Source organism: Chiloscyllium plagiosum, chromosome 39 (genome assembly GCF_004010195.1).
Source record: "Chiloscyllium plagiosum isolate BGI_BamShark_2017 chromosome 39, ASM401019v2, whole genome shotgun sequence".
NCBI lineage: Eukaryota > Metazoa > Chordata > Chondrichthyes > Orectolobiformes > Hemiscylliidae > Chiloscyllium > Chiloscyllium plagiosum.
In genome coordinates, this window is record NC_057748.1 from 20,143,840 (window position 1) to 20,161,257 (window position 17,418).

The following is a 17,418-nucleotide window of genomic DNA, read 5'->3' on the forward strand; positions in this document are numbered from 1 at the left end:
ATCTGAAATGGAAAAGGCCCGGGGAGTGGCACTATGTGAATTGTGCCTCCAGCATTATGCTAGCACAGGCATGGTGGGCTAATAGCCTCCCTCTGTGCTATTACCGTTCTATGATTCTATGAACTAGTAACACTAAAACAGATAATTGATCGTTAGCTCACTTCTGTTTGTATGTCTTGCTGTGACCACATTAGATGTCACACATTATAAAAATGAATAAATACTTGATTGTCTATAAATCATCTTGTGATATCATGAAAGATGCTATAGAAATACAAATCTTTATTCTTTTCTATTTCAGCATTTGTTCCAAGTATTATTCATCTGCTTTGAACTAGTGAGAGTGGAGTTACCTTATTGAGTTCCATCTTTTGCATCACAGTGAAGTTCCCATCTTTGTGTTTCAGCTCCTTCAAGACAACAATCTGAGCAAAGGGAAAGGAAAACATGGTTTTATCCAGATCCTACATCAGCATGGATTTTAGGCTGGCAAGCCAAGTACTCTGAGAGGAAGGCTTGATTTCATGCCTACTCCGAGGAAGTTGTTCAGACCCTTCACCTAACACTATGGGCAATTTAGCATGGCCAATTCACCTAACCTGGGAGGAAACCGGTGCACCCAGAGGAAACCCACGCAGGCACGAGGAAAATGTGCAAACTCCACACAGACAATTGCCTGAGGTTGTCGCTAGGTCCATCTTGTGAACATTATCAAATAGAATTTGATATTTAGCCACATAGGGAGATATCCGGAAAGATGGCCACAATTTTGTTATGAGATGTATTTAAAGGAGCACGTCAAAGGACGAGAGGGATATAAAGGTGGAGAGGTTTAAAGTGTGACAATGCTTCTGCTTTAACAAGGTTAGGTTGTCCTTGTTTATTTTTCAAAAGGGGTCATAAAGGTAGAGTTTCTGATATGTCTGGAAATGTCTACATGAGCATGTTTTTAAGTCTTTCTTTTTAAACACTTGCATTATGAAAGAGGAGTGGCCAGTTCTCCCAGTTCAGGGTTTGGTTTGGTTTGGTTTTAGCAAGCAGTCAGTTTTTCAGGCTGCTGCTCAAAGGAACAGCCCAGTGCTGATCCTCTCTCTCTCTCTGACATCTCTACAGTTAGAACCTATGTTTGATTTTATCTTTTTTGCCAAGGGGTGTATTACAGGATGTTGCAGGAAATTGAAACAGCTCTTTGTTAAGTTGTATTTCCGTGTCAGTTGGGGTTTCAAATAGTTCTGTTATTCTAAATTTGGTTTTCTTTTGTTCATGTGTAAATAAAGTCTGTTTTGTTTAAAACTGACTGGTTGGCCAGCTTCATCACTCCTGGAATATCCAATCTACACCTGCTTAAAACAACTAAAAAGTTAGGGTCTGGGCTACCGTCTTGAAATGTTTTAAAGGGGGCTGGTCCATAACAACGCAGGAGATGTAAAGCGGGAATTCCAGCAGTTCAGGCTTGGGCAGTTGAAGGTTGCCAATATTTGAGACTCGAAGTTAGAGGCATATTGCTATCTTGAAAGGGAGGTGATAGCATAAGGAGGGGCAAGGCCACAGATGAATTTGAAAACAGATGAGAAGTTTAAAATCAAGGTATAATACCTTTTTGTCATATTTTGCTCTCCATAAAGGCACCAGATTTTCTTTTCTCTTGTCCTCTTCGATCTTGAGATGGAAGACAGAGTGGATTAGACACAGATAGAGTGGAGGGCGTCTGTGATTTTTTTTGACTTGTCACTGATAGATATGATTCTTTGATGACAAATATCAAGACAATTCCAGAACATCCAGTTATCCCTGAGAAATGTCAGCTTCCTTTTATATTTTATCACAAGTTCAGAAAGAGAAAAGGCTGCATATCCACATTTAGGCAAAAGTGAGGACTGCAGATGCTGGAGATCAGAGTACAGCAGGTCAGGCAGCATCCGAGGAGCAGGAAAGTTGACATTTCGGGCAGGAGCCCTTCATCAGGATTCATTTCCTGATGAAGGGCTCCTGCCCAAAACATTGATGTTCCTGCTCCTCGGATGCTGCCTGACCTGCTGTGCTTTTCCAACACCACTCCAATCCTGCCTCTGATATCCACAATCAGGTTCATTCCTTATGTTGAAACTGCTACCAGCACAGACCTGGATGCAGGCAGATGCCTTTTAAAAGCCCAAAAGGGACAAACAAAGCAAAAGTATTTTGTTTGGCCCATTATTGCCTGTGATGGTTCTTTGAAAGAGCTATCAAGTTAGTCCATACCTTCTTTTGCTAAAATACTATATTTCTTACCTCTTTCAAATGTGTATGGATTTTGTACCTTTGTGTTGAATCTGCTTTCATTGACTATTCAGGCAGTTATGAACATACACATTAGGAGCAGGATAGCATATTATGTCCTTTGAACATGTTCTGCTACTTTGTAAGATTATAGCTGATTTGATTGTGGGTGCGGCCTTAACTTTCCTGCCTACACCTGATACCATTTGACTCTCTTGTTAGTTAAGAGTGTTTCCTTGCAAATATTCAATGATCTGTCACCACTGTTTTCTGGGTATAAGAATTCCAGACTCACAACTCCATAAGAGAAAAAAAAATTCTCTCTAATAATGAGAAATTTTATTTTTAATACTATGTCCCCTAGTTCTAGTGCGTCAAGAAGAAATACCCTTTCAGAATGTTATGTTTCACTAAGATTGATTAGATTCCCCACAGTGTGGAAACAGGCCCTTCAGCCCAACCAGTCCACATCAACCCTCTGAAGAGTAACCCACCCAGACCCATTTCCCTCTGATTAATGCACCTATCACTATGGGCAATTCACATCTTTGAACTGTGGGAGGAAACCAGAGCAAACCCACGCAGACACAGGGAGAATGTGCAAACTCCACACAGACAATCGCCCAAGACTGTAATCGAACCTGGGACCCTGATGCTGTGAGGCAGCAGCACTGGCCACTGAGCCACCATGCCGCCCACTCATCACTCATTCTTTTAAACTGTAATGGCTTTAGGTCTAACCCGTCCAACATTTTGTCATAAGACAATCCTCTAATCCTAGTTTTGAAGAAGAGTCTATAGGACTTGAAACATGAACTCTGTCCTTCTCTCTTCACAGATGACGCCAGCAACACCTCTATCCCATGAGCAAATAAGCAAAAGTGCATGAGGACAACCAGATTCCTCCGCGTCTCCAAGCTCAGCAATCTCTCACTATTTCGATAATATGACTTTTTTTTTACTCTTCCTACCAAAATGGACCATTTCACGTATTACCACATTATACTCTATTTACCAAATCTTTGTCCACTCATCTACCCGAGTCAAATCATCTGCAGAACCTGCTGTCCTTTCGTCCAAGTAATTGAGATATATTGTAAACCGTTGAGGTCCCAGCATTGGTCATGTGGCACACCACTCATTACATCTTGACAAGCTGAAAATGAACAATTTATGCCTACTCTCTGCTTCCTGTTAATTAGCCAATCTTTTTCCAAACCCAATATGCTCCCTCCTGCTTTAAGCAGATGTTATTAAATTGGAAAGGGTGCAGAAAAGATTTACAAAGATGTTGCCAGGACGAGAGGGTTTGAGTTATAAGGCGAGGCTGGATAGAATGGGACTTTTTTCCCTGGAGCATTGGAGGTTGAGGGGCGACCTTATAGAAGTTTATAATACCATGAGGGGCATAGATAAGGTGAATAGCCAAAATCTTTCCCCGAGGGTAGGGAAGTCCAAAAATAGAGAGCATAGGGGAAAGATTTAAAAAGGACCTGAGGGGCAACATGTTCATAGAGAGGGTGGTGTGTATATGGAGTGAACTGCCAGAGGAAGTGGTAGAGGTGAGTAAAGTTATAACATTTAAAAGAAATTTGGACAGGGACATGGATAGGAAAGGTTTAGAGGGATATGGGCCAAACACCGGTAAATAGGGCTAGTTCAGTTTGGGAAACCTGGTCGGCATGGATGAGTTGGACCAAAGGGTCTGTTTCTGTGCTGTATGACTCTACGACTCTATGACTATGAGCTTTTATGTTCTACAATAACCTTTGATATGGCACATTATCAATTCCCTTCTGGAAATCCAAGTACAACACATCCATGGTTCCCTTTTATCCACAGCAAATGTCACTTCCTCAAAGAACTCCAATACATGGGTAAACATGATTTCCTTTTCACAACACTATGTTAACTCTCCCTGATTACCAGAAATGTTTTTAAGTTCCATGCTATAATTTCTTTAATAATACCTTCGAACATTTTCCCCATGACATATGATAAGCTAACTCGCAAGTTGATTCCCTGTCTCCCTCACTTTATAATTAAAGATGTTACGTTATCCATCTGCGAATCTCATCACACAATTCATGAATCTAGGAGTTTTGGAAAACAACACCAACAAATCAAGTATCTCAGTAGCCATTTTTATAATATCCTAAGACGAAGTCCATCAGGATCCGAGCAGTTGTCAGCCTGAAGCTCCAACAACTTGCTCAGTCTCACTTCTCTGGTGATTGTAATTCTTCTGGGTTTCTCGTCCCTTCCATCACCTGATTTATCACTGCTTTGAGAATGTTACTTTATCCTGCATAATGAAGGCAAAATATTCTTCAACTTATCTGCCATCTCATTATTTTCTACGATCAATACTCCAGACTCAGGATATCTTCTACAGGATAAATGCCCACTTTATTAACCTTTTTCTTCTTAAAATATTTATTAATGACTTTCACTATCTGCTTTTATACTCTGGCTGTTTCTTTTTACCACACTGCAATATTTCCCTCCTTATTAATTTGCAGTCATCCTTTGCTGTTATTTACATTCTGTCCAATCTTCTGAAAGTCTATCTGTTTTTGCAAACGTATATGCTTTTCTGTAAGTATGAAATATATTTAATCTTTCTGATTAACCATGGAGGGTGGGTTCGTTCCTTGAAAATGTTCTTATTCCTTGCATGGCGTCTTTTTATGTTCTGAAAATTCCCCTTGAGCGTTTGCCACTGCGTCTCTACTGACCTATCCTTTCAGCTCAGTTATTAATTCACTTTAGCTAGGCCTGCTTTCATTTCCTCATAATTTCCCTTATTTAATTTTTTTTAAAATAGTGTCAGACCCTCTCTTGTCTCTCTAATTGAATATAAAAGTCATGAAGAACCATCTGGACTCAAAGTGTAAGCTTGCTCTCACTTCACGAATGCTGACTGACCCACCGTGATTTCCAGCATTTTTTTGTTGTCAGTACAGATTCCAGCACCTGCACTAATTTGCACCTAATTCACTTATGGTTGCTGCTAACTGGGACGTCTTCACAATGAGGTCATTAATTATTCCCATCTCATTGGGGTCCATCCATTTTCAATGGTGTTGTTCGTGGAGTAAAAAGTAGCCAGAAAAAAAAGTGTAAATGTCCTGCATCACACACGTTGAGGTTTTAAACTTTGTTATCGAGTCACACAGCATGGAAACAGACCCTACTGTCCAACAGTTTAGGAAGCCATTCAGTTCAGAGGAAGCTAGGGATGGACAACATAATGGCCACATCCCATAAAAGAACAAAACAAAATGCTTGGATCAAACCTAGCCTTTAAGAGCCTGTACAGTTTGGAAGGCTTATTGAAAAGAAGGGCTTATGCCTAGAATGTCGATTCTCCTGCTCCTCGGATGCTGCCTGGCCTGCTGTGTTTTTCCAGCACCACATTTTTCAACTTATTGGAAAGATGCCCAATATAAGCCTTGCCAGCCCCTGTCCATGCTTGCTACTGTTTCTGGTTAGATTTACCTTTAGGTTGATGCTGATTTTTTCATCTCCCTCCAGTGGGATGATTTGGTCACTAGAAATATGTGACCATTTCTTTCGGTACATTTTCCGTTCCTTTCTGTACTTCCTGTTGGCAAAGCATTTGGCAAATTAAAAGAATTAATGTGCACCCCATAAGCTTTTCCTATGCTGGAAAAACAGCAGGGAAATGCAAAATTAGTGGAATTCGGGATCAAGTGAAAATATGGGAGCCACTAAACCATCATTTAAATTGAACAGATTCTTAAATACAGTGTGGATATCCGAGATACTGTATTTATCAGCCTGTGGCAGAAGGTAGATAAAAACAGTAGGAAAGGAGGGCTCCAAACAATATGGTGGAACATTATAATTAGTCATTTAATAGATCAGGAGAAAAATAACATGAAAATGTTTAACTTCAAGAGTTCAAAGGGATGAGTGAGGGACTAGGACTGACTGTCACAATCAGCACCTTATTTAAGGGGCTACAGGCTGGATTTAAATGTTTCCTGCTGGCTGGTTTAAAGGTGGGGAAGGCACAGGTCCACATCAACATACTCATCTTTTCCAAGTGCAATTTTACTTGCAGCCACCTTTTTGTAGCCCAGTTGAGACCCTTAAGGCTGATTAACTGAAAGGCCTCACTGCATTGCCACTGGGATGTAATCAGTGGTGGGAGAAGTCCAAGCCAAATAGGCAGCCCAGTTGCTTTAACCGCATAGACTCATGGAAGGTGGTGGGGGCTCTTCTTAACAGGCTCTCCGGTAACCCACAACCATTTTCTGGTTGTCAATCCATCCCTCCACAGCTAATTTTCAATGGTACTGCCAGTACCAGAGGCATCTGGTTATAGGGCAGCATGGTGGCTCAGTGGTTAGCACTGCTGCCTCACAGTGCCAAGGACCAGGGTTTGATTCCACCCTCGGGCGACTGTCTGTGTGGAGTTTGCACGTTCTCCCCGTGTCTGTGCAGGTTTCCTACGGGTGCTTTGGTTTCCTCTCACAATCCAAAGATATGCAGGTTAGGTGGATGTTGTGGTAATTTGACAATGAGGTCCTTGATTGGGGTTGTTAACTTGGGCCAACCAGGAGACAATGGCTGACCTATATTAAATAGGATTGAGAATCTCCTCAGTTCAGGGGACTGACTCTGAGCTTGCTGGTCACAGCCAGTGTTCTATGCACGAGTAAATAAAGGATGACTTGGTGATGGGATACCAGCCTCTGTGCAGTTACTCCAGGTGTGCTGGCTAGGTAGGTTAGCCTTTGAAAAATGTAGGGTTACAGAAATAGAGTGGGGGTGTGGGATTGGGTGGGATGCTGTCCAGAGGGTTGGTGTGGACCTGATGGGATGAATGGCCTGCTTGCATTCTATGATTCTACAATCTGGATTGCTAAATACTCAATTGGGAAACATGTGTTCACAAAGCTGATGGAACATAGGAGGTGTGTACCTGAAAGCTCCAGTGATTCCAAACCTCTTCAGTTGACAGAATCCTTGAATTATTATGCAGCAGAATGAGGCCATTTGGCCTACCATGTTTGCACCAAATCTATGCATCAGAGGCCAAGCTCCGTTAAGCATTTCTTAACTGTGTGGAAAGAGGCTGTTTGGCCCATCAGGTCTGCACCAACACTCCCGAGAGCATCCTACACAAACCCAGGCCCCTAAATATTCCCATGACCCTGCATTCACCGTGGCTAATCCACCTAACCTGCACATCTTTGGACTGTGGGACTAAATCAGAGCACCCAGAGAAAACTTTTGGCGGGACGTTACTCATACCCCACTACACTTTATCAGCACGAGGTGGAACGAGTGGAGAGTGTCAAGCTCCTGGGAGTGGTAGTCCACAACGAGCTCTCTTGGACTCTTCATGTGGACGCACTGGTTACAAAGGCCCAACAATGTCTCTTCTTCCTCAGGCAGCTGACGAATTTGGCATGACGGCGAATACCCTTGCCAACGTTTATAGGTGCGCCATCGAGAGCATTCTGTCTGGATGTATGTCTACCTAGTATGGCAACTGTACCATTCAAGATGGTTACAGAGAGTGGTGAACTCGGCCCGGACAATCATAAAGGCCAACCTCTTATCTATAGAATCTATCTACCAGGCCTGCTGTCAAGGAAAGGCCGCCAGCATTCTCAAAGATTCATCCCACCCTGGCAATGTTTTTCTACAACCTCTACCATCGGGGAGAAGGTACAGAAGCCTGAATACACGCCCCAGCTGGTTTTGCAACAGTTTCTACTCTACTGTTGTTAGAATACTGAATGGACTCACAAACCCTTAACATTCGCCTGTACCTATGTTTTTGTTTTTGCCGCTGTTGACCTCTTATTTACTATCAATGCTACTTGGGCGGCACGGTGGCACAGTGGTTAGCACTGCTGCCTCACAGCGCCTGAGACCCGGGTTCAATTCCTGCCTCAGGCGACTGACTGTGTGGAGTTTGCATGTTCTCCCCGTGTCTGCGTGGGTTTCCTCCGGGTGCTCCGGTTTCCTCCCACAATTCAAAGATGTGTAGATCAGGTGAATTGGCCATGCTAAATTGCCCGTAGTGTTAGGTAAGGGGTAAATGTAGGGGTATGGGTGGGTTGCACTTCGGCGGGTCGGTGTGGACTTGTTGGGCCGAAGGGCCTGTTTCCACACTGTAATGTAATCTAAAAATCAAATCTTAACTATGTATTGCTCACAAGACAGCTTTTCACTGTACCTCGGTACCCGTGAAAATAAATTCAATTCAATTTAACTCGGGCAAGACACAGGGAAAATGAGCAAACTCCACACAGGCAGGCGAATGTTAAGGGTTTGTGAGTCCATTCAGTATTCTAACAACAGTAGGGTAGAAACTGTTGCAAAACCAGCTGGGGCGTGTATTCAGGCTTCTGTACCTTCTCTCCAATGGTAGAGGTTGTAGAAAAACATTGCCAAGGTGGGATGAATGTTGGACTGTTGGTGCCGATGTTGGACTGGGGTGGATAAAGTGAGAAGTCACACAACACCAGATTATAGTCCAACAGGTTTATTTGAAATCACAAGCTTTCGGAGCACTGCTCCTTTGTCTGGTGACTTCAGTTTCTTGTTAAACTGCAGCAAGGTTCTCTTGAGCTGCCCCTCCCACTGACCTTCTGCCAAAGGTTCAAACTGATATTGTAAGTCAGGATGGCTTATTGTTGCCATTGTGGCTTCACTAAAGTGCACTGCTGGTTTTTTGCCTTGTCTCTGACATCTCCAATGGGTGATGGATCATGAAGAGAGGTTGAGTAATGCTCCCACATCACAAATAATGCTGCCGGATGTTATAGCTTTCAGAATTACTACCCAACCATAAAAATTCAGTATTTTACCTAGGATAAAAGCAAATTACTGCGGATGCTGGAGTCTGAAACCAAAAGAGAAAATGCTGGAAAATCTCAGCAGGTTTCGAAACGTCAGCTCTTTTCTCTCCTTACAGATGCTGCTAGACCTACTGAGATTTTCCAGCATTCTCTCTTTTGGTTTCAGTATTTTACCTACATGCCCATGTGTGATAAGCTAAGAAAAATGTAAATATGTGGGAAAACATGACCCACTCCCAAGTGGGAGTCCTTCCTGTTTGTACCCTGCCTCCATACTTAGTCTCAACACAAAACTCCAGCCCAAATGTTTAACTAGCTCTCAGGATAATCTCTCAATTATATGGTGATCTAACAAAGGGGTTTGGTATAAGTTTAACTCATTGAGTCTGATGGGGCCCAGTTATGTCTGTCTCTTTGTGGGGTACATGGATTATTTCTTGTTCCAGTCCTACTCCAGTCCCTCCTCATAACTCTTCCTCTGGTACACATCAGCGGTGCTGCTTCCCTCTCTCATATGGAATTGTAAACAATTATCCAGTTTGCTTGTAATTTACATGTCTCCCTCACCTTCACCTGGTCCCTCTCTGACTATTTTCCTTCCTTGATGTTTCTGTTAAAAAACACGGTTTTGAAAAAGGGTCAGTGGACTGGAAACAGCAACTCTGTTTTCTCTCTACAGATGCTGCCAGACCTGCTGAGTTTGTCTAAGCAATTTCTGTGTTTGTTTTTAACTCTTAATTTATCTTTCATCTCATTTCTGGGTCATGCAGGGGCCAGGTTGCTTGCTTCATTTCTTTATCAAATACATTTCTGCTACTCACCGCAGTATAACGAGAGTGATCATCATAATCAACACGACGATGACAGTCAGACCTATCACTGCCATCTCCAGCTTCAAAGTGCCTGTAAGAGTTAGAGGGTTTAAAGGCTGGTTAGAGTGGAAGATCCACATCACACTTAGACATTACCAATTCAGCGTGTAACCTCCCACCTAAGTGCTCCAGTCCCACAGTTCTGCTGTTGGTCTATTATCCAGTTGCACTACATTCCTTTGGCCCATTAGAAAGTGAACACGTTCTTCAGATTAGAATCACCCTGACAGCACTTTTTTAAATCTCTATCTCCAATATTTTTAGAACTAATTAAAATAAGGTTCAGAGATTTTTTTAAAAAAATGTTGTTACACTCCCATGTATTTCTTGCATCATTGTTCTGAAAATGGAATTTCAATTCCTGGAGATACCAGGACAATTCTAGAGGTTGGCAACTCTATACTCAATAAAGGTGGGAAACCAAAGATTAGATTAGATTAGATTAGATTACTTACAGTGTGGAAACAGGCTCTTCGGCCCAACAAGTCCACACCGACCCGCCGAAGCGTAACCCACCCATACCGCTACATTTACCCCTTTACCTAACACTACGGGCAATTTAGCATGGCCAATTCACCTAACTTGCACATCTTTGGACTGTGGGAGGAAACCGGAGCCCCCGGAGGAAACCCACGCAGACACGGGGAGAACGTGCAAACTCCACACAGTCAGTCGCCTGAGTCGGGAATTGAACCCGGGTCTCTGGCGCTGCGAGGCAGCAGTGCTAACCACTGTGCCACCGTGCCGCCCACCAAAGATTGTGCTTGGAACAGCCTGACCGACATCTTGAGGCTGCACATGGACAGGAGTACTCTGAATCCCTTCTTTGGTTAGGGACCCTCTCCCTGCCGCACAGTATCTTCAATAATCTTCCCCCCTCCCCCCCCACTCTAACCTGACTTCCTCTGAACTTGCTGCACTCCATTGTCTCAGGTTCAACCCTGACTTGGTTATCAAACCTGCCAAGGATTGCATTTAGACTTGTTTTAAAGGAAAACCAGGCTAATTTTTACAACATAAGCTCATTTTTCTCCCGCTATCTTTTGTGACTTGAGGCCTGGAAATATTAGGTATCCTAATGTGTTTTCAGTTATATTTTAATCTGCCAGAATGGGAATTCAAATCTTGAGACATTCCTCTTTCCCCATAGCCCCAGCTTTGGACTTGACATAAACTTGCAACTCGAGAAGGGGCCCACACAATTGTTATAATGCCAGTAGTTAATGTAAATTTAAATAATACTTTAGAGAAATCCCTCAAACATAGAGGTTCCCTTACTCAGAGTCCTTATTCTAACTTCCTTAGAATCCCTACAGGGTGGAAACAGGCCCTTCAGCCCAGCAAGTCCACACCAACCCTCCAAAGAGTAACCCACCCTGACCCACTCACTTATTTCTCCTCGTTTCCCCTGACTAGTGCATCTAACATTACAGGCAATGGCCATTTAGCATGGCCAATCCACCTAACCTGCACATCTTTGGATTGTGGGAGGAAACCAGAGCACCCAGAGGAAGCCCATGCAGACACAGGGCGAACGTGCAAACTCCACACAGCCACTTGCCAGAGGCTGGAATCAAACCTGGGTCTCTGACACTGTGAGGCTGCAATGCTAACCACTGAGCCACTGTGCAACTTATCAGCCTTCTAAATTGAGTGAGGAGCAGGAATAATCTCAAGAACAGAGCTTCTCTGTTGGATAAATACACATTATGGTCCTAAATAATAAGGGTGTAGCTAATCATGTGGTAGTGAGAACTTGAGTGATGCTGAAAAAAAGAGATGTGCTGTTGAAGCTTTTTGTCTTGCGGTCATCAGGATAGGTGCAAGAATTCCAAATTTGTAAGGGAACAACAATTTATTCGACATGATAAAATGATTACTGACAGCAAATGGTCAAGGAGTTGTCACGTCATGAAGAATGCACCAGGGAACAGTTGTCCCACAAGAATTTGTGCAATGCCTGGGCAAATTCCTTTTGCTTCGAGATGACTTGGCCCTGTATATGAACATATCCCACTCCTAGCAGGGATTAGGCCTGTAAATGAATCCATGCAACTTCAAGCGCCATGATTATGCTTCAAAAGTACTTCATTGACTGTACAATGTTTTAGACACGGCTTAAAATGGTGAAAGGTGCTGCAGAATCAGAGGGATGCCATTTGATACTCAACCCATCATGCTTGTGTTGACTTTTCAGTAGAGCTATTTGGAGCTGCACAGTGGCTCAGTGGTTAGCAGTGCTGCCTCAAAGGGACCTGGGTTCAATTCCACCCTCAGACAACTGTGTACACATCCTCTGTGTGGGTTTCTTCTGGGTGCTCCAACTTCCTCCCACAGTCCAAAGATATGCAGGTTTAGTGGATTGGCCGTGCTAAATTGCCCGTACTGTTCAGGGATGTGCAGCCTGGGTGGATTAACCATGGGAAATGCAGGGATGTGATGGGTCTGGGTGGGATGTTCTTTGGAGGGTTGATATAGACTCAATGGGCCAAATGGCCGGCTTCCACACTGTAGGGATTCTATTAATTTCATTCCAGTTTCCTCCTCTTTCCCATTTGTTTTTGTTTTTGTATTTGTTTCTCTCTTCAATGTTCGTTTGAGAGCTGCAATTGAATGTGCAGTCAGGCAGCACATACCATATCATAACAGATGACTGTAAAAAGATGTTTTCTTATTTTGCCTCTGGTACACTTGACAATGATCTTACATGTGTGCTTCTATTTCCTAAGCTTGTGCCATTGGAACATTCCCACCTTAATTACACTATGAAACTATTAAAAATGTTGAACACTTCCATCAAGGTGGCTCAGTGGTTAGCACTGCTGCCTCACAGCACCAGGACCTAGGGTCAATTCCCGCCTCAGGCAACTGTCTGTGTGGAGTTTACACATTCTCCCCGTGTGGGTTTGCTCCGGTTTTTTCCCCACAGTCCAAAGATGTGCAGGTCAGGTGAATTGGCCATACTAAATTGCCCATAGGTTAGGTGTGTTAGTCAGAGGAAAATGGGTCTGGGTGGGTTACTCTTCGGAGGGTCAGTGTGAACTTGTTGGGCTGAAGGGCTGTAGGGAATCTAATAAAATAAATCTCCTTTACAGAACAGCCCCATCTTCTCCAGTCTCCCCATCTAATTGATTTCATTCCTGGTGTCATGCCAGTAATTTTTCAAAGATTCTTTTGTGGAGCATGGGTGTCACTGACAAAGCCAACCATATTTTCCATCCCTAATTTACACAATCAGTGATAGTTTCATGACTAGCTGTTAAATTCAGACTTTTATTTGATAAACAATAACAGAAATTGCTGGAGAAATTCAACAGTTCCGGCAGTATCTGTGGAGAGAAAACAGAGTTAATGGTTTGAGTCTAGTGACCTTTTTTCAGAGACACTGGACTCAAAACATTCAAACTGCTTTCTCTCCACAGATGCTGTGAATTTATCCAGCAATTTCTGTTTTTCCTTCAGATCTTCAGCACTGTTTTGTCTGGAGTTCTGGATTACGAGAATCCAAAAACACTATCAGCATACCGTTATAAGGAGGGTATTTTTAATTTGGAGAGGTTCAGGAACGATTTACCAAGTTGTTGCTGGAAATGGAGAACTTGAATTATAAGGAGAGGCTGGATAGGCTAGGTCTTTTTTTCACATGTGCGTGGGAGGTTGACGGGTGACCTTTAGAAGTTTATAAAATAATACCAGGTATAGATAGAGTTAATGGTAGTTGTCTTTTCCCTAGGATGGGGGATTTCAAGACTAGGGGGCACATTTTTAAGGTGAGAGGAGCAAGATTTAGATCGATAGATAGATTCCCTACAGTGTGGAAACAGGCCCTTCGGCCCAATCAGTCCACACCTACCCTTTGAAGAGTAACCCACCCAGACCCATTTCCCTCTGACTAATGCACCTAACACTAACACCTAACCTAATACATGGAGAGAAAGTGCAAACTCCACAGACGGTTGCTTGAAGGCAGAATTATCTAGATTAGATTACTTACAGTGTGTAAACAGGCCCTTCGGCCCAACAAGTCCACACTGACCTGCTGAAGCGCAACCCACCCATACCCCTACATTTACCCCTTCACCTAACACTACAGGCAACTTAGCATGGCCAATTCACCTAAACTGCACACCTTTGGACTGTGGAAGGAAACCGGAGCACCTGGAGAAAACCCACGCAGACACAGGAAGAATGTGCAAGCTCCACACAGACAGTTCCCAAGGCTGGAATCGAAACTGGGACCCTGGTGCTGTGAGGCAGCAGTGCTAACCACTGAGCCACTGTGCCGTCCCGTGAGCCAATTTTTTTATGCAGAAGGTGGTTCACGTATGGAATGAACTTCCTGAGAAAGTGGTAAATGCGGGTACAATTACAATGTTTAAAAGACATTTGGATAGATACATGAATAGGGAAGGTTTAGCGGGATGTGGGCCAGAAGCAAGCAGGTGGGACTGGTTTAGTTTGGGATAATGTTCAGGAATAGACTGATCGGACCGAAGAGTCTGTTTCCATGCTGTGTGACTCTATGATTCTCTGACTCTGTGACTATTATCTTGCCTTCTACATCTTCCCCGAAACCATGGCACCATCCTGAAGTGTAATGGTAACCAGAGTTAAACATAATTCTCCACATATATCCTCTATTTTAAAAAGCCAATGATTCCGTTTCTTAACAGCCTTCTCAACTTGTCTGACTAACCTTAAACATTTATGCAATGAGTCGTTAAGTCTCTCTTTTCCTGCACTTATTTTCAACTCGTGCTATCAGTAATAGCAAAGCATTGCAGATGCCAGCGATCTGAAGTGAAAACAGAAAATGCTGGAGAAACTTGGCAGGTTTGGTAGCACAAGTTGAGATAGAATCAGAATTAATGTGTTGAGTTTTGAATAGTTCATCAAGTTTCATGCCATTTTGTTTAGAATGCCTTTCTTCCTTCCTATCAAAATGTATCTTGCCACATCTCTTGGCTTTCAAATTTAATTTACTATGTGTCTCTACAGTTTACCATTCTATTTGTGATGTCCTTTATGAAGTTAAAACCCTCCAGGATTTTAACGAAGGCTGCATGAATTAAAAAGTAATTTCCAGGACTTTGCTGGGAACAGCCAAGAAGAGAACGAAATCACAGGATCATGGAAAAATATTCAATATTTGGAGTCCAATACTTTATGTTTTGGTTGCACATCTGTTTGATGGGTTGACAGGGTCAACTTGTTGGTCATGGAATTTAAGAATCATGCACCACTTGACAACATTTGCTAGCTCTGGGATAGCCAGTAAATTAGCTCCTCTTTCCTCTACTTCTTTCATTGCCCTGAATATTTTTCTCTTTCAAGTTTTCCCCAATTCTCTTTGAACATTATCTTTCTTCTATTGTTGTTTCAGGAAGAGTATTCCAGCTGATTGCATAGAAAAAGTCATAGAAATCCTACCGTGTGAAAATAAGCAATTCAACCCATCAAAATCACATCAACCCTCTGAAATCATCCAACCCAAACCCACCCGCTACCCTGCATTCCTCCTGGTTAATCCATCTAATCTGCACATCCGTGGACACTATGGGCAATTTAGCATGGCCAATCCAACTAACCTGTACATCTTTGGACTGTGGCAGACATGGAGAGAAAGTGCAAACTCCACAGACGGTTGCTTGAAGGCAGAATTATCGAGATTAGATTAGATTACTTACTGTGTGTAAACAGGCTGCTCCTTCATCAGGTAGTTGTATCAGGTGGTGCTCCGAAAGCTAGTGCTTCCAATTAAACCTGTTGGACTATAACTTAGTGTTGTGTGATTTTTAACTTTGTACACCCCAGTCCAACACCAGCATCACCAAATCATGACTGCAGCAAGTGGCACCTTTCCCTACACCTCTGAGCACCAATGGGATTGTGGCCCTACACCAGAAAATGGTCGAGCTGGCTATAGCCGAGCAGAGTCAAACTTGGCTAGCACCTACCTTGTATGGATTCAGGAGCACTACTGGGCAATCCTTTGTCCCATACAAACTCAGGAATGGGGTCAAGGCCGTGGATGCTATGATTCCTGGTGTCAAAGTGAAACCACGTTTTGTACTGCAATTAAAAAGGAATAATTTAGTAAACAATGAATATGAGAAGAGCAGACTTGAGGAGGACACGATCACACTGCTGAAATGGCAGACATATGGAAGCTAAACTTTAACACAGAGAACTGTGAAGTGACACATTTTGGAAGAAGAAACCAGGAGTGGCAATACTGGGGTGACACGGTAGCTCAGTGGTTAGCACTGCTGCCTCACAGCATCACGGTCCCAGGTTCAATTCCAGCTGCAGGTGACTACCTGCGTGGACATTCTTCGTGTGTCTGTGTGGGTTTCCTTCCACAGTCACAAAGGTGTGCTGGTCAGGTGGATTGGCCATGCTAAATTGTCCATAGTGTTAGGTGTATTAGTCAGAGGGGGGGTGGGTCAGTGTGGACTGGTTGGGCCAAAGGTAAAAACAACGAGGTAAAAACAATGACTGCAAATGCTGGAAACCAGATTCTGGATTAGTGGTGCTAGAAGAGCACAGCAGTTCAGGCAGCATCCAGGAGCTTCGAAATCGATGTTTCGGGCAAAAGCCCTTCATCAGGAATAAAGGCAGTGAGCCGGGGTTGAAGTGTTCCGAGGCGGAAGATGAGGCGTTCTTCCTCCAGGCGTCTGGTGGTGAGGGAGCGGTGGTGGAGGAGGCCCAGCACCTCCATATCCTCGGCAGAGTGGGAGGGGGAGTTGAAATTTTGGGCCACGGGGCGGTTTGGTTGATTGGTGCGGGTGTCTCTGAGATGTTCCCTAAAGCGCTCTGCTAGGAGGCGCCTAGTCTCCCCAATGTAGAGGAGACCGCATCGGGAGCAACTGATACAATAGATGATATTAGTGGATGTGCAGGTAACACTTTGATGGATGTGGAAAGCTCCTTTGGGGCCTTGGATAGAGGTGAGGGAGGAGGTGTGGGCGCAGGTTTTACAGTTCCTGCGGTGGCAGGGGAAAGTGCCAGGATGGGAGGGTGGGTTGTAGGGGGGGCGTGGACCTGACCAGGTAGTCACGGAGGGAACGGTCTTTGCGGAAGGCGGAAAGGGGTGAGGAGGGAAATATATCCCTGGTGGTGGGGTCTGTGCAAAGGGCCTGTCCACACAGTAGATAGTCTAATCAAAGCCTTAAAAATAATTTTAAAGAAACAGCAAATTCAGAGAGTTTTCAACTTCGAAAGGTTTGAAGATGGAAGAATGATTTATGAAGGTTGGTTAAAATGATCCAAGGACTTTATAAATGATGCTTTGGGTATAAATGAAGGAAGTTATGTTGAAACTTTATAAGTTACTGTTTAGGCTCGAGATGAGATACTGTCCAATTGTGTTCATAAAGGAGAATGCAGTGAAGTTTTACTTAAATGGCACTGGGAATGATGGACATTAGTCATGCAGAAAG

At 43.4% G+C, this 17,418-nt stretch overlaps 1 protein-coding gene across 2 annotated transcripts in view; it reads right to left on the minus strand.

Annotated features, from left to right (window-relative positions):
• The window catches only part of LOC122542318 (heat-stable enterotoxin receptor-like), a 186,771-nt gene that overhangs the window by 63,733 nt on the left and 105,620 nt on the right, over nucleotides 1-17,418 (minus strand). For both annotated transcript variants that reach the window (XM_043679963.1, XM_043679962.1), the window contains 5 exons: nucleotides 15,934-16,048; nucleotides 9,926-10,007; nucleotides 5,761-5,866; nucleotides 1,597-1,659; nucleotides 354-425 (listed from right to left, as the gene is read on the minus strand). In XM_043679963.1, coding sequence (XP_043535898.1) covers nucleotides 354-425; nucleotides 1,597-1,659; nucleotides 5,761-5,866; nucleotides 9,926-10,007; nucleotides 15,934-16,048 — 438 coding nt within the window. The remainder of the gene's footprint in view (nucleotides 1-353; nucleotides 426-1,596; nucleotides 1,660-5,760; nucleotides 5,867-9,925; nucleotides 10,008-15,933; nucleotides 16,049-17,418) is intronic.